Source organism: Pelophylax lessonae (genome assembly GCF_965119305.1).
Source record: "Pelophylax lessonae genome assembly, chromosome: 12".
Taxonomy (NCBI): Eukaryota; Metazoa; Chordata; class Amphibia; order Anura; family Ranidae; genus Pelophylax; species Pelophylax lessonae.
Window position 1 is genome coordinate 129,712,590 of NC_138779.1, and position 26,321 is coordinate 129,738,910.

At 42.9% G+C, this 26,321-nt stretch overlaps 1 protein-coding gene across 1 annotated transcript in view; it reads right to left on the reverse strand.

Moving 5' to 3' along the window:
* Positions 1-2,201: 2,201 nt before the first annotated feature.
* BACE1 (beta-secretase 1) overlaps positions 2,202-26,321 on the reverse strand; it is a 105,330-nt gene continuing 81,210 nt past the window's right edge. Inside the window, exons 5-9 of the mRNA XM_082273394.1 lie at positions 22,052-22,186; positions 18,300-18,401; positions 11,638-11,787; positions 10,258-10,429; positions 2,202-3,272 (exon numbers count right to left, since the gene is read on the reverse strand). Coding sequence (XP_082129520.1) covers positions 3,031-3,272; positions 10,258-10,429; positions 11,638-11,787; positions 18,300-18,401; positions 22,052-22,186 — 801 coding nt within the window. The 3' untranslated portion in view covers positions 2,202-3,030. The remainder of the gene's footprint in view (positions 3,273-10,257; positions 10,430-11,637; positions 11,788-18,299; positions 18,402-22,051; positions 22,187-26,321) is intronic.

A 26,321-nucleotide genomic window follows, 5' to 3' on the forward strand; every position in this document is an offset into this window, starting at 1 on the left:
TTTCCCACTGTATATTTGGAGCTACAAGAGCCTCTGTTGTTAGGCTCTGAGGGAGAAGGTAAACCTTCGAAACGCATCAACCAGTAGGGGCCCTGTATGGTCTCTCCTGTGATCTGGAGATGGCTAATTCCAGGACTGTATAGCCAAGGAACAGTGGCCTGTATACATTTATATCCATCTTCATGCTTGTCAGTAGTTTTAAACTTTGTTATACAAAATATATACATTGGGGATAATGCACTAGGCTGGTGCACCATCTTTTATTTTTATTTTTCTAGTGACAGCAAAGACACCCTTAGTCCTAGAGGGAAGCAAGGCCAGAGACCGTATCCCCAGAGATGTGGATCATCACTTATATGAGAGTGCTGGGCTATCATACTTATGAGCAAGTATTTCTTCTGTTGTATATCAATAGTGGGTGTTTTTTTTTTTACCTTAATACAGATAATGCATTAAGATAAAGACATTTAGAGTTTAGTTTTACTTTAATAGCCACAAAAAATTCACTTTATGTGCCCAAAATGGCTTTGCAAACCCATATAGTACCTTGTAAAAGAAGGTGACATAATCACTGTGCTGTACATAGCCTGTGTGTGGGTGAAGCCCAGGCTGGCTCCAGAAAACTACAGGGGGAGGGGGTGGACACAAGACCAGTTATCCTGCACAAGGAGAAAGATGACAGCATTGACTGGTCTTTATTTCAGGATACTCCTACATACACTGCTCAAACAAAATGAAAGGAACCCTTTTAAATCAGAGTATAGCATCAAGTCAATTAAACTCCTGGGATATTTATCTGGTTAGTTAAGTAGCAGAGGGGGTTGTTAATCAGTTTCAGCTGCTTTGGTGTTAATGAAATTACCAACAGGTGCACTAGATGGGCAACAATGAGATGGCCTGCAAAACAGGAGTGGTTTTACAGGCGGAGGTCACTGACTTTTGTTTCCTTACTTGTCTTTTCTGGTTTTTACTAGTTTTGCATTTGGAGAGGGTCAGTGTCAATACTGGTAACATGAGGCGATACCTGGACCCTATTGAGATTGTACAGGCAGTCCAACTCGCCAATATCACATCGATATATGCCATTGCCAGGTTTGCTGTGTCTCCCAGCACAGTCTCAAGAGCATGGAGGAGATTTCAAGAGATACACAGTTACTCTAGGAGAGCTGGACAAGGCCGCAGAAGGTCCTCAACCCATCAGCAGGACCGGTATCTGCTCCTTTGTGCAAAGAGATGAGCACTGCCAGAGCCCTACAAAATTACCTTCAGCAGGCCACTGGTGTAAATGTCTTTGACCAAACAATCAGAAACAGACTTCATGAGAGTGGCCAGAGGTCCAGACGTCCTCCATTGGGCCCTGTGCTCACTGTGTAGTTTGAATGGCATTTGCCATTGAATTGGCAGGTCCGCCACTGGTACCCCTGTGCTTTTCACAGATGAGAGCAGGTTCACCCTGAGCACACGTGACAGACGTGAAAGGGTCTTGAGAAGCCATGGAGAATGTTATGCTGCCTGTAACATTTTTTAGCATGACCCGTTTGGTGGTGGGTCACTGATGGTCTGGAAAAATCCATGGAGGGACGCACAGACCTGTACATGCTAGACAATGGCACCTGACTGCCATCAGGTATTGGGATGAAATCCTAGAACCAATTGTCAGACCCTATGCTGGTGCAGGGGGTCCTAGGTTCCTCCAGGTGCACAACAATGCCTGGCCTCATGTGGTGAGAGTATGCGGCCAGTTCCTGGAGAATGAAGGAATTGATACCATTGAATGGTCCCCATGCTCGCCTGACCTAAATCCAATAAAACCTCTGGGACATTATGTTTCCATCCACCCGATGTTGCCAAGTTGCATCTCAGTCTGTTCAGGAGCTCAGTGATGCCCTGGTCCAGATCTGGGAGGGCACCATCTGTCGTTTCATTAGGAACATGCCCCGACATTGTCAGGCATGCTCCTGCATCCATCAGGGGCCAAAATGGACTAACATGCTGCTTCATTTTCTCACTTTGATTTCGGGGTGTCTTTGAACTCATCCCTCTGTACGTTTATCATTTTCATTTCCATTAAACAATGTGGCATCCTTTCGTTCCTAACACATTACCCAGTCCATATCAGTATATACAGCATGATATTTTTCCCCATTGAGATCTGATGTGTTTTCAAAGTGTTCCTTTCATTTTTTCGAGCAGTGTAGATATTTCCTACTGGAATACTGCACAGATATGGAGGAAATACACAATGAAGACTTATGATTCATGTAAGAATACACATGCCTCCCATATTTAGGCAGAATGTGTTTAGCCTGGATTTTAGCTTTATCTTCCGGGGAGTGAGAGTTGACTTTATGGTATGCACATCTAAATATATAAATTAAAAAATGCTTTCTGTATTAAATTGTTTCCCTTCTAATAATAAAGGTTTGGTCCTCAATTCATTGTAGCCATATGGACTAGGAAGAAATCATGTCACCTTCAGCAGGCACTAAATATTCTCCATTAAATATGCTGACACTGGCAACAGACCTGCCATTGAAGTACCATACGCCAGTAAAGGGCCAAATGTCCATCTATTCAGAATCCATGAACCATAATCTCTCTATGTGCCACCTTGTGTACCTTTTAAACATTTCCTATTTTCCTATCACCTCCCTGCCTATTATACTTGGTTAGTTCATCAAACATAAACCAAACTCCAAAAGAAGTCATATTACACATAAACCACAGGGAATGCAGTTTGTTAGTCTTAAATATGGCTTAATGTTAACGAAAGCTTCCTCTGTTAATTTCTTTTAGCAGTGGTAACACAGGAAGATGCATCTTTGCTTAACCAGTAGTAATTCAAGAGGCTGTATTGTAAAGCTGTAAAAGAATCCATTGTTTGGTAGACCCCTAGAATTAGGTTTCTTGGTTTATCTGGGAGCCATTGCTGCAGCAAGAGGACCCCGAGTGGATCCTCGTGTACAGGTTACCCAGTCTTTCTAGGACTGAGGTTCAGTCAACTCAGAATACGGGTAAGGAGGTGCTTGCCTATTTCAGCAGGGAAATGTCGTCAGCAAAATCATCTTGCGATTGTCTTAGGCAGCGAAAACAACGCCATTGGAAGAGCATTAGACAAAGGGGCAGCATAAACAAGGCGCACACGCCGGCCATTACATAGGCCGTAGTCATCAAAGCTGACTCATCCAACTGTGGAGTGTTATACCCGCAATCTTCCAAGTTAGAGGCATAGAATGGACCGTCCACAGAGGCCTTGCGAGAGAAGTCATGCACTGTAAGAGATACAACAAAAGATGGGTGTGATTTCATTTCATTTCTTATTAAATGACAGCAATCTCAACAAGGGACAAAAGCTCTAATATTCCCAAGAACAAAAAGTTTCAGTGGTAAAGAAGAACTCCATGAATAAATCGCTAGTAGGGTTAAAGCGGAGTTCCACCCGAAATTTATACTTACCTCCATCTTCTCGCTCCCGGTCACCTGAAAAACAAATGGATAATCGCAATTTTTTTTTTTTTTTCACTTACCTTTTAGAAAAAATATACTCACCTTACTTCCTTCTTCCTCCCCTCGGCGGCCACGGCGATTCGTCACTTCCTGGCTTTTGCAATGATTCCTGGGAGCTGAACGTCATCGCTCCCAGGAATCATTGCGCCTGCACCGGCCCCGACGTCAGTTCCGGGGCGCGCGCGTCATTCCCTTCTAAACAGCTTCTGGGCATGCCCAGAAGCTGTGGAGGGATGACGCGCGCGACCCGGAAGTGACGTCGGGGCCGGTGCAGTGCATCGTGGGACCGAAGAAGGAGGAAGAGGACCGAAGAGGACGCGGAAGAGGATCGTGCTGGCTTCAAGCTGCCCACACCTGAGATGGCAGCGCTGGAGAAGACAATTTCAAGGTAAGTATTTCTCCTGAAAGGTAAGTGCAACCCGGGACAGATCAGAGGCTAGCCATTGTGGAATGTGCTAGCCCTGACTGTCCCGGGGGTATTTTTGTAAAAAAATGTATAACCAGGGTGGAACTCCGCTTTAAGAAAGAAGCAATTATATTGAATATTCACAACGGGTTTGAATAGATTAAAATGAGAGAGGGAGGGATAAAGGGGAAGGGAGTATGTTGTGTGCAGGTAAGTGAAGTATTATGGGGGAAGTTGTGACCATTTTCCCCTTTTTTCTTCCCCGTAATTTCACAAATAGATTGTTTTTGGTATGATTTTTGGTTATTGGTTATGTCACAAACACAAGTGGTAAGGGGCGGGAGGAATAAAGAAGAAGAGTAAGGGAGTATGGGGTGGGAAGAAAAGAAAAGAATTATGGAGGAAGTTGAGGGCATCCTCCCCTACCTATTCCCCTTAATATCACAGATAGATTGCTTTTGGTATGAATTTCGATTTTTGGTTATATCACTAACACATGCAGTAAGGGGTGGTTAGAAGTGTTGTAGGGGTGAGAGGTAAGAAGGCAGGGGCGTAACTACAGGGGTTGCGATTGCTACCGGGCCCCATGCTCCAGGGGCCCCAGTAGCAAACCAGTGGGTGAACTTCCAGGATTGCAAAAGTCACACTTGCGACCGGGCCCTGGCATTGCACCACTGTGGGGAGGCCCCAAGATTGCAGGAAGGGAGCCCACTGCAGAACTTGTGAAAGGATCCTGCTGCGGGACCGTAATAAAAGGCCATGCAACGAGAATAAAGAGCCCCAGGATTAGTGGGAAGAGCCCTGGGCTTGAAGGGAAGGGCCCCGGCCAGGGATCTGGGGGGGCCCTTCATGGTTTCTTGCATCGGGGCCCTGAAGGCTCTAGTTACGCCTCTGTAAGGTGTGGGATGAGAGGTAAAATTTGGTAAAGAGGCTGTGTAACTCTTAGATCTATTGGGGAGAAGATCAATTAGATTATTAGTATCTAGATTTGGGGATCCTCCACCTCTCAAGATGTCTTTTTCCTCCTCTTTGGGGAGTAAATATGATTATTTGTGGTTGATAAGATAAGATCATAGGATATACACCTTATATGTTTGTAATAGTTTGTCTGTAATGTTGTGTATGAGATTTAAATGTTTTTTTACTTTTGCTTGATTAATTTATGAATGTTTTCTTGGGTTCTATTGTGGTGTATTGTATTTGTATATATCAGTTTTTTTCTAAAATTAATAAAAATATTTTAAATACACGAAAGAGAAGCAAGAGGCAAACTTCAAATAAAACATTGAGTTCTATGTTTAGCTTCCTTCTGCTAGGAATCTACTTATTATAGGATAATTCCAGCTATTATATACAATATTTTTACATAGTTACACTGGTCTAGCTTGTATACACTATACCTGGCCAATGCCCCTGGAAATCATTAGTGGGCACTGCAACTGCACTGATCTCCATTGGCTTGCAGGTCCTGTTCTGAGCAAAGCATTCTCCGAATGATGCCCATGCTGAGCAGCCAACCTTCTTTGTTCACAATTCAGCAAGCAAGCCGCTCAGCACAGGACCTGGAAGGTAGTGGAGATAGCTGGATTACCGTTGTCTAGCGTTGTCTACTTCAGTGATTTCCAGTTTACAGAGGCATTGGTAAGGTATGGTATATACAAAGTATCATTGGTCCAAGCTGTACCAATGTAACTATGTAAAAATATACCATACCTGGTATTCATCTTTAGTGTTCCTCAGCACGATACTGTATGCTGACAATACATTAATAAACATGTGAATACTTTGCGTGGGTGGCACCTCACAAACCCACCTGCCACTGACAGTTCAGGTCACCACTAACGATAGAGAATGAGTAACAGTGGTTCTTAATCATGTGATCACTTTGTCAGCTACATCACATACAAGCTGAAGACTTTCAGAAAAATGGTTTGAGCTTTCAGAGGCCACTGCAGCCTGTAGATGACAGTTTATTGTAATTGTCTGATACAATAACAGTATTAAAAAGTAATAAATTAATTTTTGTTAAATCTATATTTTAACCACTTGCGGACCACCCACCGTACATATACTGCGGCAGGGCGGCCACTCTGTGGAAGATCATGTACCTAGTACGTAATCTGACACTCCCAGGTCTGGGGCACGCGCTGCCGTCGACCCACTCCCGCTGTGATCACACACAGCAGGAGCCCAGCGGTGGGTACTGCGGACTCGATGTCCGCCAGCACCCGCCAAGTAGACAGTACACAGAAAGACTGGCAATCTGCCCATGTAAACAAGAAGGGAAGGTATTGATCCTGTGTTCCTGCAAAGCAGGGACATGGATTAATGTCTTCCCCTAGTCAAAACACCTCCCCTACAGTGAGAAAGCACAGGCTAGGCACACAGTTAACCCTTTTATCCCCCCAAATGTAAACCACTTCCCAGCCAGTGTCATTAGTACCGTGACAGTGCATATTTTTCAGCACTGATCACTGTAATAGTGTCACTGGTCCCCAAAAAGTGTCAAAAGTGTCAGTTAGGTGTCTGATCTTTCTGCCGCAATATCCGTCATTACTTGTAAAAAAAAATTAAAATATCACTTGGTTTGTAGACGCTATAACTTTTGCGCAAACCAGTCAATAAATGCTTATTGGGATTTTTTTTACCAAAAATATGTAGCAGAATACATATTGGCTTAAATTTTTTTATTGGGTTTTCTTTTTAGCAGAAAGTAAAAAATATTGTCTTTTTTTTGTTTATAGCGCAAAAGCGCAAAAAATAAAAACCGCAGAGGTGATCAATTACCACCAAAAGAAAGCTCTATTTGAAAGAAAAAAAAGAACAAAAATTTTATTTGGGTACAGTGTGGCACGACCACACAATTGTCATTTAGAGGGGACAGGGGGGAATCTTCCACAGGTCAAGAGGTTAGGGCTGCATTCACACCTAAGCGTAGTGTCTTTAAGCATTTTTTCGCACGTTTTATGCACGATTTTGGCACGTTTTTATACATCGTTTTTGAGCTTTGGCATTTTTTAATTTGCCAATAGAGAAAACTTTCATCTGTTGCATCATTTGTTGCTAGGCATTTCAGCTTTTTTAGCTTTTTCATTAGCTTTTATTTATTTTTTATTATATTATTCATTAATTTTTTTTTTTTCGTTAGGGTAAGGGGTTAGAGTTAAGGTTAGGTTATGGTTAGAATTAGGGGTTGGGGTTAGGGATAGGATTAGGGGTTAGGGTTATATATTATTTATTTTTTGTTAAGGTGTTAATACTACCACTACTACTACTACTACTACTACTAATAATAATAATAATAATAATAAATGAATAAATACATGTAAAATAGATACCCAAATGAATAAAAATATTCATAAATAATTAAAAATAAATACATTCAATAAATGAGTACTAAGTAATAATAAATAAATAAATAATTAACCCTTAACTCAAACCTCTAAACCACAGGTGTCAAACACAAGGCTCGCAGGCCGAATGCGGCCCCCCCAGGCCATTTCATGTGGCCCTAGCACCTCTCCTGCAGCTGCAGCACCCCCCTTGTCTCTACCCCTACAGTGTCTCAGTAGTTAGCAGCAGAGAGGACAGAACTCCTTTGCTAGATCCAGTGCTTCTCTGTACTGCTGCAGAAAGGCTCGTCTTTGCCCACCCCCCTTTCTCAGCAATCCGCAGCAGAGAGGAGGGCAGAACTCCATCTACAGATCCTGCATCTCTCTGTGCAGCCACAACACCACCTTGTCTCTGCCTTCCCTGGTCTCAGCATTCAGCAGACTCTGGAAGCTGACTCCAGCCCTCCTCTCCTCCAGACCCTGTACTTTCTTCTTCAGATCTACCTGCATCTTCTTCCTGGCAGCAGCACAAGGTAAAGGGGTGCATTGTGATGTAAGAAAGAGTGGGTGATTCTTGACTTCTGATGGTGGGGGGCCTCCTGACATCTCATGTAAGGGTGTAGGGGGGCGTAGGGTGCTCTAGACATCAAATCTTGCTGATATAATCGTCCCTTTGAGGGCAACAATAATGCTGATGTTGCCCGCAATGAAATTGAGTTTAAACCCCTGCTCTAAACCTTAAAAAAATAAAATAAAAATAATAAATAGCTAAACCCTAACAAAAAATAAATAAATACATTATTATTATTATAGTATTAATATTATAGTAATAGTAATTTATTTATTTTTTGGGGGTTGGGTGTATATGTATTATTATTTTTATATTATTAATATTTATAATAATAATAATTTTAAGGTTAGGAGTTATTATTTTTGTATTATTACATATTATTTTAATCATTTATTATTTATGATGATTTTTGTTATTTCTGTATTTATTTTACTTTTATTTATTCATATATTAGTATTATTTTATTTTTTACATTATTTCATTTCAGCAGAAAATGGCGCAAATGTGCACAAAAACACACGCATGGTGCGTTTTAATTTATTTCTATGGGAATAAAAACACGCCAAAGCACTCAAATCTGCCCGATTCGAGCTACAAAAAAAGCTCCAGAACTTTTTTGAGCTTCAGGCCACTTGGAGTGGAGATGTGAACTATCTCCATAGAGAATAATTTATTTTTTCTCCTCCAGCGATTTGGAGCTTCAAGCTACAAAACGCTGAGGTGTGAATGGAGCCTAAGAAGTGAGTCACTCCAAGGGCAGCAGTAAATTTATTTTGATCAGGTCACATAAAGCCTACCATTCTCGAGACAGTTTTTGATTATGTCACTTTGGGGTCTATGTATAAAACGTTCATTGTGCAGATGTGACAAACAGCTGCACATTTAGAATGAAAATATCTGTATTTCCTCTAATACATGTATTTCCTGAATTGTAAGCACAACCTAATGCTCATTATATGTTTTTTTCCCCCATAAATACCTTTACCTCTGCTGTCCCCTCAAAATACTTTAACACACAGTCAATAATGTCTAAACAGCTGGCAACAAAAGTGAGTACACCCCTAAGTGGAAATGTCCAAATTGGGCCCAAAGTGTCAATATTTTTTGTGGCCACCATTATTTTCCAACATTGTCTTAACCCTCTTGGGCATGGAGTTCACCAGAGCTTCACAGGTTGCCATTGGAACTCAATGAACTGTTGCTCCCCAGTGTCGGCAGCACTCATGCAGTCCCAGACCATGACACTCTCACCACCATGCTTGAATGCAGGCACGACACACTTGCTTGACACCATCTGAACCAAATAAGTTTATCTTGGTCTCATCAGACCACAGGACATGGTTCCAGCAATCCATGTCCTTAGTCTGCTTGTCTTCAGCAAACTGTTTGCAGGCTTTCTTGTGCATCATCTTTAGAAGATGTTTCGTTCTGGAATGACAGCCATGAGGACCAATTTGATGCAGTTTGCGGCGTATGGTCTGAGCACTGACAGGCTGACCCCTCCACCCCTTCAACCTCTGCAGCAAAGCTGGCAGCACTCATATGTCTATTTCCCAAAGACAACCTCTGGATATGACGCTGAGCACGTGCACGCAACTTCTTTGGTCGACTATGGCGAGGCCTGTTCTGAGTTGAACCTGTCCTGTTAAACCGCTGTATGGTCTTGGCCACCGTGCTGCAGCTTAGTTCCAGGGTCTTGGCAAACTTCTTATAGCCTAGGCCATCTTTATGTAGAGCAACAATTCTTTTTTTTTAGAGCCTCAGACAGTTGTTTGCCATGAGGTGCCATGATGAACTTCCAGTGACCAGTATGAGAGAGTGAGAGCGATAACACCAAATTTAACACACCTGCTCCCCATTCACACCTGAGACCTTGTAACACTAATGAGTCACATGACACCGGGGAGGGAAAATGGCTGCTTGGGCCCAATTTGGACATTTTTCACTTAGGGTGTACTCACTTTTGATGCCAGCAGTTTAGACATTAATGGCTGTGTGTTGAGTTATTTTGAGGGTACAGCAAATTTACACTGCTATACAAGTTGTACACTCACCAATTTACATTGTAGCAAAGTGTAATTTCTTCAGTGTTGTCACATGAAAAGATACAATAAAATATTTACAAAAATGTGAGGGGTGTACTCACTTTTGTGAGATTCTGTATATTGGAGAAAATATGGCAATTATTGTTCTAAATGTGTGGATTTTTGACACATTCTCACAATGTTTGATACATGGACCTCATAAAATCTCCAAAAATGTATTAACTTCTTTCAGAGCTTGCATACTGTATACTGCTTACTCATATCGCACATTTTTACTGCTACTTACTGTCAGTTAAAAATCACAAATACAAAATAATTAATTTGACTGTTACAACCCCCTTATTTTACTTTTGTACATGCATCAGGTCTGCCTTAATTTATTAAATTGGTTCTCACCATGGCATGTGCTGACAGCAAAGCCAATCCGTTTACGTGCACGATCAAAAATAACATAGAAACCTTCCATGATGACCGCACCCATTACTGTGCCAGTAGAAGACTGAGACACTGCAAATTTATAACAGTCATCCTGAGATGTGGCTATGTCCTCCACGGGGCGCAGGTATTGCTGCAATAAGGACATAAAACAAAAAACTATTAGATCTGTGCATTGGTGAAGGTCTAGTAAGGAAAAAGGAACACAAATGTTACAGTATAGCAAATACTATGAGAAAATCTTTCACATTTTAATAAAGTTTGGAGCTAGGGTATTTAACCACTTGCCGTCTGCTCACGTTGAGCCTACTGCGGCAAAGTGGTTCGTTATCGTCTGACGACTTAGACCTTCGTCGTCAGACACTCCCCTTTCTCGGCGGCGCGCTCCCGCTGTATCCAGTCACAGCGGGAGTCGGTCCAGGGGAGGAGCAGCGGCGATCGCCGCTGCTCTTCCCCGATCGTCGGGGAATCGAATGTGGAGATCCGCCCGCCTGTGTAAACACAAGCGGGCGGATCTCTGAAGTGACAGGCAGGGTCAGATTGCAGGGTTCAGCATAGCTGAACCCTCGATCTGTCCTTGTGTCACACAGTCACCTCCCCCCCCCCCACACGTCAGTAAGCACCAGGCATACATTAACCCCTCCCTCTCCAATAAAATTAACCCCTTCCCTGCCAGTGTCATTTTTACAGTAACAGTGCATATATATAGCACTGATTACTGCAGTAATGTCACTGGTACCCCCAAAAGTGTCAAAAATGTCAGTCAAGGGTCCGATCTGTCCGCCGCAATGTCGCAGTCCCGCAAAAAAAATCGCAGATCGCCGCCATTATGCGTTAAAAAAAAACCCACCAAAAATGACAGAAATCTTTCCCTTTGTTAGTAAACGCAATAACTTTTGCGCAAACCAATCAAAATACGCTTATTGTGATTTTTTTTACCAAACATAGGTAGCAGAAAACAAATTGGCCAAAAATTTAAGAAAAATTTGATTTTTACATTTTTTGGGGGGGAATTTCATATAAAAAAATTTGAAAAATATTGTTATTTTTTCAAAATAAACGCTCTTTTTTTGTTTATAGCGCAAAAAGTAGAAATCGCACAGGTGATCAAATACCACCAAAAGAAAGCTCTGTTTGTGGGAAAAAAAGGACGTAAATTTGGGTACGGCGTCGCACGACCGCGCAATTGTCCGTCAAATTCGCACAGTGCCGAATCGCAAAAAGTGGCCCAGACGTAAGACAGCAAAATCCTCTAGTGGTAAAGTGGTTAAAAAAAGGAAGCTAGACATTACATGTCAATACAACAGCACAGATAAGTACAAAATGATGGTAAATACTAACCTGCGGCAGGATGGTGATGCGAAAAGACTCATTGGCAGCTTCACCCATTAGATAAAGGGATATCACAGGAAATATGTTCCATGGTGTAGTACCCTCCTGCCAGCAAACCAACTGTTCTCCCATCCAGAATCCATCAGGGAATTTCTCTGTCTACACAGAATCACATTGAGAGGTCTTGAAAATAAGTCATTTGTAGTATCTGCGTTACTAATAAATGAAAGTATAACTACAGGCAAATTTTTTTTGTTAGTTTTGGACAGAGTGGAGTTGTCAGCTTTTTATCGCCACCTCTGCCCCCGTTAGGGAGATTCACCTTCTCTATTTGCCCTGTTTACTGTTATTACTAAAAGTGAAAGTAAAGCCCCGTACACACGCAACGATTGTTGGCAGTGAATTTTCGGCCAACGTCCGATCGACCGATTGTCGGCTTGTTAGTATGATGCTTCCGACAACCGACTGCGACTTTTCTGCCGAACAAAATCTGGTGTGCATGCTATAAAATTTTTGTTGGCCGTCACAGAACGGCCAATTGTTCTTCAGTCAGTACAGATTTCGGCAGACAAAAATGTGATGAGCAAGACTGGGCATGCTCAGAGAAGAAAAAACACACGGAAAGTTAACCAGAACATGACATCACTTCTGAAGTTGGTTTTTGTTGGCCGATAAAATTTGTGTGCAGTCTAGAGCACATTTCAACCAACACAACAACACTGGACAAAAGACGGCCGATCGGTCGGCCAACAATCGTTGCGTGTGTACGAGGCTTAAGACATTCCTAAATTTTCGGTTGTGCCTGGAACAGTAACAAAGGGGGGATCTTTCAATGGGGACACTAGTTCTGGTGACCTGGGAGGCCTAAATAGATTCCCCTAATTTACAGGGATTTCCTCTCACTTCCTGTTTTTGCTATGCCACAGGAAGTAAAGGTAAATCTCCGCAAAAGAACACAGATGGCAAAAAAAACAACTGACAGGGGTTATATTTGATGTAGCGTTATTTACACACAAATCACAGCTGCACTATCTAAAATTAAACTATATTTAGTTATTACTGTGAAGTTTACCAAGAAGTTTTTCCAACTTGTTTTAAATAGGTTGCATAACACAATGTGCATTAATGTTCAATAAATGCTCATATGTTACTCCAATGCAATTGTGTGAACGGGTCCTAACAGAGAATCAGCATGATTTTATGAAAGATTCAAATGAAATTCCTTGGAGGCCATCCGAGACACGCATGAGGCCCCAGCCAGGGAGCACTTTCATTTACTTAAGTTAAGGCATTGGATTGTTGCTCTATGTTGCATGTCTACATACTCCTATCGTAAAACCTGTTTTGAATTTGCATGTCAGCATGCCCCTGGAGCCCATGGCCTTGTTTCGGGCATTTACGCTTCCTTGAATGGACGCCCATCATCAGAATCCCTCTCCTATATGTCTCAACGGGAGCAGTACCTCAAATCCCCAAAAGATCTGGAGGACTGGAGCAAGGCTTGGAAAATAGTTGCCAAATGCCCCTTTAATACAAACATGCTTGAAACTGCATTTAAAGTTCTATTTAGGTGGTACTGGGTCCCTTCTCAAGTCACCCATGTTTACCCCAGAAGTAGTGACAGATGCTTTCATAATTGTGGACAAAGGGGGGGGGGCTGCATATCTGGTGGTCCTGCCAGAGATTAGTAGGGTTCTGGTCGAGGGTTTTCGGCCTGCTACAGACCCACTTTAATCTCACAGGCCGCAGGGATGCTAAGTTGGTCCTATTGCATTGCCCGATACCCAGCTTATATGAATTCTAGCAGAAGCTGGTCAGTTATCTTTCTAATTCTGCAAAACTGACTATAGCCCAGACCTGGAGGACCCCACATGTTGATTTCCAAGGGGTGAAGTCATGTATGACCGCTTTGATGCTCCATGGACAGGTGTCAAGTATGTTGCATGACTCGCACTCTAAATTTCTTAAGGTCTGGGAGCCATGGATCTCTTATGAGTTCCCCTCACTCCAACTGGTTTGTTCGAGCCTTCTCTGACTGCGACCTTCGGAGCCCCCAAGTCTGAGTATTCCCTTCCCCTCCTTCTCCTTCTCTAGACCTTTCTCATTTCTACCTCCCCTCTATTCTCTTTTCTGGCTCTTCTTTTTTTGGAAAGGCTTCAAATGTAGGAAACTAAACCAATAATAGGAATGGAGAATCTCACTTACAATAACGGATCAGGAAATTGGGTATGTTCAGAATGAAAAAAAGACAAAAAGCAGAGACTTAAAGTAGAACTACAGTATAGGCAACATTTTTTTTTCATTTTGGATAGAGTAAGGGAAGGTTATAACCCTTGCCAGATTTTTTAACCATCTTTGTCCCATTGTGGAGATTTCCCTTTACTTCCTGTCCCATAACCTAACAGGAAGTGAGAGGAAATGCCTGCAAATTAAGGAAAAATTCGTGGGGATCCCCAGGTCACCAGAACTAGTGTCTGCATTGGAAGATTTTCCCTCTATTACTTTCATGGGGAGAACCACAAATTTTGAATTTTCTTTTACGTTCACTTCCAATGATAGTGGTAAACAGGACAAATAGAGGGGGGGTATCTCCTTAACAGGGACACAGACAGCAATAAAAAAGGACAGGTGTTCTAATCCCTCGCTATTCTATCCAAAACTAAGAAAAAAAAAGAAGTTTTGCCTTTAGTTATACTTTTATTAACACGCTCACATATATTTTAGGCCAATATAAAGGCTTAGACTGGGTATACACTGTCCGAAAATCGTCTAGAACCGGCTGACTTTTGGTCAGTGTGTACAGCAGTCTGTTCCACAGAAGTCGGTCTAACAACCAGCTTTTGTCGAAGAGACATGCTGGAAAACCAGCAAATGATCAGCGTATTCTGGGGGGATGTCCCCCAGTCAGCATATGATAGCACAACAGGGGAGATTGTCGCACCAACATCACTTGTGTTAGTACAGCAATCTCTCAGTTGTTGTTTTTTTTATTTACCTTGCTGGGTTAAACAAAAAAAACAAAAAACAAACTTGCAGTGTGTACCCGTCTTTAGCCAATGTTCTTTTTAGGGACATTACAAAGAATACACATTTGCAGCTCCTGATGTGATTACATTACACTGTTATCTCCTCTGGTGTAAAGGCCAAAGTAAGTATGTCACTGAATATTACTGAAGAATATATCAGAGCTACAGTATGTTATTATTGTTTGTGAGTGGTTCAGTGTTCTCTGTACAGCACTACAGAATATGCCAGAGATACATAAATGCATAATACCAATAAGAAAACTGTGTATGGCTGTTTTAAGAGTCATTGGTAAGCAATGTGAGTGGATTTGTGTTTTCTGCACAGCACTTTGAAAGATTTCAATGCTACAGACAGTAAATAAATGCATATCAAAAGTGCATGGCTGAGGTGGGGACATTACAGTAAAACGCTGTAGCAATTTGAAATGTGGGTGCCAGTGAAATGCATGTTGTTCCTATTGGCTGAGTGGCATCATAGTGCGCACTGTTACTTCACTTCCACTTCTCACTAAAAATGCCAGTTACAGTACCAAGGAATGCTCCAACCCTCTCTATTTCACCAGATGAAGTAAGTTGGTTGGGTGGGCACTGCTGAGGGGCATGTTAAGGTTGTGCGTTCTGTTGGCAAGACCAAGTAGTAGTGGTGATTAGCTATCACTCTCTACTCCCTTCGTAAATAAGCCTCAGTATCCCAGAATTCTGAAATATTGAGGCTGATTCACTAAAGTTGAGAACCTTCACACACTACATTGTGTGAATACTCACTTTAAGAATTCAAACATGTGAAAAGCAAATTCTTGCCTTTTTATACACTGCCTGGCCAAAACAAAAGTCGCCACCTGGAATTAACTAAGCAACTAATTAAACCAAGCATGCAGTAACTATCCTATTGGATAATTACTGCATGTGCCCAAATAATGAGGTCAGCTGACTACCTGAATATACTGAATGACCAGGTTATTCCATCAATGGATTTTTTCTTCCCTGATGGCACGGGCAAATTCCAAGATGACAATTCTAGGATTCATTGTGAAAGAGTGGTTCAGGGAGCATGAGACATCATTTTCACACATGGATTGGCCACCGCAGAGTCCAGAACTTAACCCCATTGAGAATCTTTGGGATGTGCTGGAGAAGGCTTTGCGCAGTGGTCCAACTCTTCTATCATCAATACAAGATTTCGGTGAAAAAATTAATGCAACACTAGATGGAAATAAATCTTTTGATATTGCAGAAGCAATGCCACAGCCAATGCGTGTCGTAATCAAAGTGAACAAAATATTAGAGTGTGTGACCTTTTTTTTGGCCAGGCAGTGTATCATCTGCTAAAATCAAAAAACAAACAGAGGGCCATCATCTATTGAGGACATTGTATCTGCCAAAGTGATATAGACTGTTCCAGATGTTCGGATTTGATGTGCCCTTTTAAACTTTTGTTTGTGAGTATATGCACTTACATTTAATAAAGCCTATTATTGAGGATAATGTGCTAGGACGGTGCGCCCTCTGTTTAATTTTTAAATTTAGTGCCTACAGACACCCCCAGTCTTAAAGGGCAGCAAGGCCGTGGCCATTTGGGAAGCCAAGCGTGAGTTCTGTGGAACACCTTTGAATAGGTTGGATAGGGGCCCGGTCTCTGAGCACAGGACAAAGGTGATACACCATCGAAATTTGTCTTGGAGTGTATCATCTGCACATGACTGAACACCTGAAGTGAATCATCGGAAATACATTTTGTAAAGGCTGGCAACACCTTTAGTAAATATGTCTCACTATAATACAATTAAAGTTTTTTTTATCTTGATCCCAGTGCTCTTTTGTATTTTGAACATAAAGTTTGCTGCATTTAGTATTTAGTTTTTATTGTTTTACCCCAATACTTGGCTGCCCATAAGAGACTCTTGTTCTAATTCCATAAAGAAGGGACAAATACACACAGATAAAGACCCTACAAAGTCAAAAAGTTAGCCAAGTTAGCATTGTTGATTCTTATAAAGTAGCTGTATATGGATGCTTGGTTGCAAATTCCATATTCCCTGTACTGCTTCTGGAAATGTAATTACTGCACTTTATACACTGCTCAAAAAAATTAAAGGAACACTTCTTAATCAGAGTATAACATCAAGTCAATTAAACTCTTGGGATACTGATCTGGTCAGTTAAGTAGCAGAGGGGTTTGGTAATCAGTTTCAGCTGCTTTGGTGTTAATGAAATTAAGAACAGGTGCACTAGATGGGCAACAATGAGATGATCCCCAAAACAGGTGGAGGCCAATTAAATTTTTTCCCTACACATCTTTTCTGACTGTTTTTCACTCATTTTGCAATTGGCTAGGGTCAGTGTCACTACTGGTAGCATGAGGCAATACCTGGAGAGTATAAGGGTTGCACAGGCAGTCCAACTCCAGGATGGCACATCAATACGTGCCATTGCCAGAAGGTTTGGTCTGTCTCCCAGCACAGTCTCAAGAGCATGGAGGAGATTCCAGGAGATAGGCCGTTACTCTTGGACAGGGCCGTAGAGGGTCCTTAACCCTTCAGCAGAACCAGTATCTGTTTCTTTGTGTAAGGAGGAACAGGATGGGCACTGCCAGAGCCCTACAAAATGACCTCCAGCAGGCCACTGTTGTGAATGTCTCTGACCAAACAATCAAACAGAATTCATGAGGGTGGCCTGAGGCCCTGACAACCTCTAGTGTGCCCTGTGCTCACTGCCCGGCACCTTGGAGCTTGATTGGCATTTGCCATTGAACACCAGAATTGGCAGGTCCTCCACTAGTGCCCTGTGCTTTTCAAAGATGAGAGCAGGTTCACCCTGAGCACATGTGACACATGTGAAAGGGTCTAGATAAGCCGTAGAGATCCTTATACTGCCTGTAACATCGTTTAGCATGACTGGTTTGGTGGTGGGTCTGTGATGGCCTGGGGAGGCATATCCATGGAGGGACGCTACAGGCTAGACAATGGCACCCTGACTGCCTTTAGGTATCAGGATGAAATCATTGGACCCATTGTCAGACCTTACAGTGGGTCCTGGGTTTCTCCTGGTGCACGGCAATGCCCGGCCTCATGTGGCGAGAGTATGCAGCCAGTTCCTGGAGAATGAAGGAATTGATACCATTGGATGGCCCCCACGCTCGGCTGACCTAAATCCAATAGAACACCTCTGGGACATTATGTTTTGGTCCATCCGACGCCATAAGGTTGCACCTCAGTCTGTTCAGGAGCTCAGTGATGCCCTGGTCCAGTTCTGGGAGAAAATACCCCAGGACACCATTTGTCGTCTAATTAGGAACATGCCCTGACGTTGTCAGGCATGAACACAAGCACGCGGGGCAATACAAACCACTGAGTACCATTTTGAGTTGCTGCAATGAAATTTCAGCAAAATAGACTAGCCTGCTGCATCAATTTTTCACTTTGATTTTCGGGGTGTCTTTGAATTCAGCCCTCTGAAAGTTGATGGTTTTCATTTCCATTAAACAATGTTGCATCCTTTCGTTCCTAACACATTACCCAGTCCATATCAGTATAGATATCCAGCATGATATTTTTCCCCATTGAGATCTAATGTGTTTTCAAAGTTTTTATTAAATTTTTTTTAGCAGTGTAGTTCTAGTACAATTTATCAAAAATGTCCACTTACTGAGGAAGCCGCCTTTATTGCTTTTACAGCTTCATCAAAAACACGTTTTGGCAGACGAAGATTGGTTGTACCGCTGTCCACAATGCTTTTATCATAGTTGTACTGAAAACAAAAAAACAAAAAAAAGAGAAAGTTACAATATTAAATACAACTCAGTTTATAGAAAAAGGTTTCCAGAGAGCTTTAGGCTCCATGCACACTGGCGTTTTTTTTTTTTAAAGGTAAAAAAGCTGGATAAAAAAACACTGGTAATAGCTTTTTGTAGTAGCGTTTTAGGAGCATTAGTGTTTTATCAGCATTTTTGCAGTAAAAGAAAAAAGAAAGCTCAAAAAACACTATTAGTAGTGTTTCAGAGCGTTTAGGAGTGTTTCTGCTGGAAAAACCCTCCAAGAAACGACAAAAATTATATTTTTCTGCTCCTAGATGCTAAAGCTCAAAAAACGCTAATAGCCTAAAGTAGTGTGCATGGACACATAGAATAACACTATTTAGCTTCTTTGAGCTAATAACGGAATTTTTGTAAAATCTTACCTGTAAAATTCCTTTCTCTGAGTCCTCCGACAGTCGCCGCCTCTTCATATTCGTCACAATGGGGTATTAGACTTTGCTCCGAAGGAGTAGCTAGGCAACAGAATATGTTAACATTAAAGCTTTTAACATATCCCACCCACAGGGGGTGGTCCCCTCAGTCAATACCCTCCTACTTCCTGCAACCATATCTCAGTTTTCAGTGGAATAGCAGTAGAGTAGAGTATACAACCAAACCCCAAAAGAGGGGCGGGGGCGGCGACTGTCGGAGGACTCAGAGAAAGGAATTTTACAGGTAAGATTTTACAAAAATTCAGTTTTCTCTTACGTCCTCCGACAGTCGCCGCCTCTTCATATTCGTCACAATGGGGACGTCCCAAAGCAGTGCAAACATGAGGGGTGGGAAACGCAGCCGCGCCGTAAGGCAAGGCAGTCTCCACATCAAAGAAAGGAACCTTACCAAAGGAAGGACACCAGCTGGGCAACATGAAAAAAACTTGCTCAACAGGAGCAACAACCCAGGAAAAACAAATAACCCAGGGATAAAAACGTATCCCAAACAGCCAGGGGTCCAAAACAAAGGACCCTAAGGAACTGCCGCACTAAGAACCTTGCGGCCAAAGGAAGCATCCGCCGATGCCTGAACATCTACTCTGTAGAATTTTGTGAAAGTGTGTACGGTCGACCAGGTCGCCGCCTTACACACCTGGGCCACAGAAGCCCCATGACGACAGGCCCAAGACGTACTCAGACATCTAGTAGAGTGCACCTTCACAGGCACAGGAGGAACTTTTCCCTGCAAAGCATATGCCTGTTCAATGGTCTGTCTGATCCATTTGGCGATGGTAGAAGCCGACGCCGCCATACCCTGCCGAGGACCCTCCGGAAGGACAAACAAAGAATCCGTCTTGCGAAAAGACTCAGTCGATTTAAGGTAAACCCTTATCGCCTGAACAACATCCAAAGAGTGCAACCTCACCTCCTTCGGATGTTTAGGCTTCGCGCACAGCGAAGGTAAGACAATATCCTCATTGAGATGGAATTCCGAAACTCGCTTCGGAAGAAAAGAAGGATTAGGTCGCAAGACCACCTTATCCAAGTGAATGACCAGATACGGAGACTTGCAGGACAAAGCCGCCAGCTCCGACACTCTGCGAGCCGAAGTGATCGCCACCATCCTGACAAGCTAGACATTGAAACTGAGATATGGTTGCAGGAAGTAGGAGGGTATTGACTGAGGGGACCACCCCCTGTGGGTGGGATATGTTAAAAGCTTTAATGTTAACATATTCTGTTGCCTAGCTACTCCTTCGGAGCAAAGTCTAATACCCCATTGTGACGAATATGAAGAGGCGGTGACTGTCGGAGGGCGTAAGAGAAAACAGCTTTCAGGAGCTTAAAAAGCGCTAGTGTGCATGGAGCCTTAGTGCTTGCTGTGGGGGCACTCGGCAGGAGGGAGGGGCCAGGAGCATCAAAGAGGGACCAGAGAAGAGGAGGATTTGGGCTGCTCTGTGCAAAACCATGGGACAGAGCAGGTGGGTTTAACATGTTTGGTTTTTTTAAACAACAACAACAAAAAAAAAAAAATACTTTAATATTAATTTGACATTTGAAGTAAATAAGTCATACTCTGAGACCCACTACTGCCACATCCCTAGGTAATGGCAGTAAAAAGAAGAGAGGAGGGGAATGAGAAAATCCCACAAATGGGATTTCTCAACCTCTCAAGTAAGTTGGGACTTTATAGGCTATAGGTAGGTGCTGATCTTGATGGGAACAAAATGCAACAGTCATTTTTGTTAAAAAAAGATTATATCATTTATTACATATTGTGACAGGAAGTCAGGTTAATCTATGGGTGTTGTCACAGACGGGAGATACATTTCTGCTTGCTTTAGACAATTCACCAATTACTATCAGGTGTCGGCTGAAGAGGCAGGCAGGAAGGTGTACGGAAGTTGAAAAACTTTCAGCTGTTCAGAATGAGGTAATTAAGGCCTCTATAATTTGTCCAAAGGAAGCCTATTGATTGCTGTCTCCTGAGGCTGTGTAAGCTGGGGAGAGCAGTCAGATGAGAGACTTCTAAAGGTGAGGTGTTGAACTTTTTCTGTGTAAAGAAAACACAAATGGACATTTGAGTGTTTGCTGTAGGATCAGCAGTGTCTGCCCAACAGTAGGTTGGGAAGACTCCTTAGGTAGGTTCCTGTGTGTGAGAAGGTAGACGCCCACAGCGGCCAGGATTTATTTTGTGTTTTATTTTATTTTGATGTTTTTGCTGCATGCACTTGTTTGAAGAAATTGGAAGAATAAACCATAAACTGTTGTTTTAAACCACTCCTCGGCTATCTCCCTGTGTGACGAACCCCCCCAAAGGGGTTATCCACACCTGCTACCGAGCTAATCCCTCACAATATATACGTACAAAAGTGTTCAATAAAACATGATAAGTACATGCATATAAGTCATAAGAAAAAATTGGTTAACCACTGGATCCCCAAATGCCTCTACTGACTAGGGCAACTAATATAAGGTATATACCAGATCATGATAAATCATGATATAAGATCATACACATATGGGGTTCTCTTGTGGTAAACGTGGAATCGCGACGCGTTTCGCTCGGTCGCTTCCTCAGGCGATTCCTGAAAATTGTCTACAGAACAGGCACTGTTATTATACTTAACCCCTTGATCAAATGGGGTATCCAATTAATTTGCGGACATATCACATATGGCTCCACTGGTTTGTCCCCTATTAGCCGCCAAAGCATATATTGGTAGTCATATATATGATAGTGGAATGTATCCGATTGTTGCAGAGGAATCAGTCTGTCCAGTGCATACCTTGCTTTAGGCAGATACAAGAAAGAAATTTCGTTGCCAAAAAAGGGGGGACCCGGTACCATGCGATACACCAGCCGCCTCTCCTCACGGAGCTCACGCTGTCTATAGCTCTATAGAGTTGATGATGACATTAGTCCACAACAGTAGAGGTCTACTACAGTGATTTACAGCTTCCAAGTGGGATCTTCTTGGTATAAACAAAAATAGTTACATTGGTCCAAACAGGAGCAATGTAACAATGTGGAAATATGCATACCTAAATTTCAACTTTAATAGAAATATTAGCTAATCTACAGCTAAAAAAAATGCACATTTTTAAATTTGCTGCAAATTACATGAAAACGCTAATAGAAATCTTATTGGCAATTCATAAAAACTCACCTCCTTACAATCCATCATTAAATCCTGTCCATTAATTTCAACTTTCACAATGATGACCTCATAGTACCACTCTTTTCTGATTGGTGTATACCAGATATTACCCATGTATAAGGATGGATCAATTCCTCCAATCACCTAAAGAATGCAGTATAAAGATTAATGATTCGTATAAAGTTTGGTTTTTCCGTCTGTTCAAAACAAAAAAGTTAATTTTAATTAAAATATTTTTTTCTCAGCAATGCCTACAGTTTTATTCCATTTTAAACATTTTTTTTCATACTAAAAAAGTAATATTTTGTACAGTTTTTCTACAGGAAGCAAACATTCTTGGGTGAAATTGTGGGCACAGTTTAAAATTCCAGCTTAATTAAGTAAAAAAACAAAAAATAAAGGAGATGTGAGAGGAGAGGAGATGATTGCTTGGTAAGTGCCGGTTCACACTACCGCGACCAGAAAGTCGCCCCATGAGGGGCGACTTTAGCGCGACTTCAGCGCGACTTGTGAATTATTTTGCGCGACTTATATGAAAAACGACTTTGTATTTGGCCAATCAGAAAATTTGTTGTGACCTAATTTCCTTTTCCTGTTTTTTTCTTACTTTTTTCCTGTTTCCCATGTGTCCTGTGTTCTGTGTGTGTGTGTCATCTCTGTGTGTGTGTCTGTCCACCAGTGCCATGTATCAGTGTCCACCAGTGCCACCTATCAGTGTCCAGCAGTGCCACTGCCACTTATCAGTGTCCACCAGTGCCAGTGACTACCAGTGCCACCTATCAGTGTCGACCAGTGCCACTGCCACGTATCAGTGTCCACTAGTGCCATGGGCACGTAACAGTGTACACCAGTGCCACGTATCAGTGTCCACTAATGCCACGGGCACGTAACAGTGTCCACTAGTGCCACGGGCACGTAACAGTGTCCACCAGTGCCACGTATCAGTGTCCACTAGTGCCACGGGCACGTAACAGTGTTCACCAGTGCCACGTATCAGTGTCCACTAGTGCCACGGGCACGTAACAGTGTCCACCAGTGCCACGTATCAGTGTCCACTAGTGCCACGGCCACGTAACAGTGTCCACCAGTGCCACGTATCAGTGTCCACTAGTGCCACGTATCAGTGTCCACCAGTGCCACTGTCCACCAGAGCCACCTATCAGTGTCCAGCAGTGCCACTGCCACTTATCAGTGTCCACCAGTGCCAGTGACTACCAGTGCCACTTATCAGTGTCCATCAGTGCCAGTGACTACCAGTGCCTCCTAACCACATCTCTGCGTCATCTGGAGGACATTATAGCAGGAGAAGGTGAAATAAAACTGGAGCACGAGAAATCTAAGCAGGGCCAATATATACAGACAATGCAGAGATAACGGTGTATGGGGGAGGTGGACTGCACTATGGAATGCCTGGGTAATTTTCCTTCTTCCTGTAAAGTCTGATAACAAGTCGCTTGACATAAGATAAGGATCCAACTTGTAGGCGACTCCCATTGAAGTTTATTGGCACAAGTAGGATACAAGTCGCCTCAAAGTAGTACAGGACCCTTTTCTGAAGTCGGAGCGACTTCAGTAGTGCATATTAAGACGGCTCTCATTCATTTACATTGCATTTGTTATGACAAGCGACTTGGGGCGACTTGAGGGTATACAAGTCGCCTGACAAGTCGTACTAGTGTGAATGGGGTCTTAGTGTGATTGAAGGAAGGGTTCAATAGAGCTCTGAAGTTCACACTGGGAAGGGATGATCTGAAATGTTAATAACAAAGCCCATTTTTGATCGATTTCTGGTGAATGTTTAATACCTAGGGGAGAGGTCGCACGAGGTGTGGTGATGGGAAGATCCTTCTGAATCGTTTGAACATACCTTGTTTCACCATTCACACTCCCTGGCTAAAATTTTTTTATATCATTTAAGCATGTGGCTGAATGGATAAAGGACTTTAATGATTTAAATAAGAGGAGAACTATCGCTCTCCTAAGCGCTGCTAATGTGAACATTGTTTTTCATTTTATTCAATATTTGATTTTATGTGGACAATTGAAGCATGAGCATATGGTTTGAATTTTATAGCAGCAGCTAGTATATTAATCTTGCAAGTGCACATTGTATCATCCTAAGCGCTGGGTGAAAGAGACTATTTGTTTTTGTACGGACCAGTCACTTTCCTCTTGTATTGTTGCTAATGTATAATCGATGAGAATGCCAAGCTGAAGTCTTACACTGTTTTTGCCTTTGTCTTGTATCCCGATTTTAAATGATTTTTGCTTTTAAATGCCTTTAGCCCTGGTTCACACTGAATGTGGCTTTAAAATCGCACAACTTCACTTGAAATCGCACGTTTTCAAAGCCGCATTTCAGTGCGACCTGGCTGACATCTGTGCGACTTCATACACAGATGTCTATGCAAGTCACACCTGAAATCAGCAAAAATAGTGCAGGAACATCTTTTTAAAATTGGCATTGCACTGATTTGAACAGTTCCATTGCTGACAATAGGGTGCGACTTGTCATGTGATTTGGACCTATCAAATCGCATGACGAGTTGCACTGGTGTGTACAGGAGCTAAATCTAAACTTTATTCAGCTAAAAATCACAGTAGTTACTGAAGCCTCCCTGGATAGCAAGTGTTAAATACTTGTTTAGTTTAGGGGAGATGTAAAGCCGAGGATTAATTACCTTTTCCCTCGTTCCTACAGATTTCCTCCCTGAGGCTCGGTTCACATTGGTGCGATGTGGGAACCCGCATTGGATCTGGGGGTGTCAATACAAAGTTAATGATCAGTTCACATATCGCAGTGCGAACTGTCAATTCGGACAGGATTCGGATCGAATGGGTGTTCCCATTCTAGTGCAGACTGAAAAAAAAGTCCTGCACAAGTTTGGTCCGAATGCAATGCGAATTCAGCCAAACAATCTGTATGGCTGAATTTGCATCGCACAGACATCGCATGTGATTTTCACAGCAGTGTGGTGCGAATCACATGCGATTTCTGACATCGCTACAGTGTGAACCCGCCCTGACACACAACTTGTCCCTCATATCTGCATCTCTTCACCAGTTGTGCAGCTGACCCCTCTCACATGTCATCACTAACAATGCAGGACATTGTGGGCCTGGCCACATTCCGAGAGCAAGGGAATGAGAAATAAGGTAATAAATCTACTTTGAACCTCCCCTAGACTAAGGCTGGGTTCACTCCTAATATGGTTGGGGCTCACAGCAGGGGTCCGGTGCGTCCCTGTTATCCATTTCAGGGACGAATCAGGCCCAAATTTTTGCCTGAATTCAAACCTGAAACGGAGCCATAGACGCACAAGACCCCTGTGCAATCCACTCTGCAGCCATGAGTCATGAGGGAACCGGCTCCATTGAGAGCGGGGCAGTCTTTTGTCATGCAAATTGGATGCAGGGGAAACCCACATCCAATTCGCACTAGTGTGAACCCAGTCTAAATGAGTTTTTAAGGCCCCTTTCACACGGGGCAGACTCAGTTTGGATCAGCAGTGGATCCATCTGCTGATCCCCTGCTGACCAGAACAGAGCGGGCGGATGACATGTCCGTGACCGCTCAGTTTCTGTAGAGTAAACACGGACAGAGTCCGCTCTGCTCTATGGGCGGCCAGGTATAAGCGGATTCCTCTGTCTATTCACACCCAACTGTCCTCTGATCCGGTCGACTTAGACAAAGGTGGACAGATCCTTTCTGTTTACACCCACCAGTCAATAGGGGTGAATGGACTATCTGATCAGGTCGGCCTGAAAAACTTACAGGCGGACGTGATCCGACCCTTCGTGTGAAGGAGTCTAAGGCCCCTTTTACACGGGCTTTCCGATCAGGCCCGCCTGTCAGTTTTTCAAGTGGACCGGATCGGATGCTCTGTGCCCCCATATGGAGCAGTGGATGTCACCTCTGTGTGACACCTCCGCTGACACCCGCTGCTCTCCGATCCGATCCTGTCCGTGAAATCCAGAGGGATGGAAACCTTATTTTCCATCCGTCTGGAGGATAGAATTGGATGAATACGGACAGGCGGTCCGTTTTCATCTGATCTCCCATAGAGGAGAGCGGGGATCTGACAGCTCCGTCTCTGCACAGTGAGCAGAGACGGAGCTGTCATCCGCCTGCTCAGCGGGGATTGACAGTTCGATCCCCGCTGAGCAAAACGGAGTCCGCAGGGTGGAAAGCCCATGTGAAAGGACCCTTACTCTTGCTATCTCAGGAAAAGGCGGGACAAATAGTGAAGACCACCTGTGTAGAAACATTGTGTGCCTG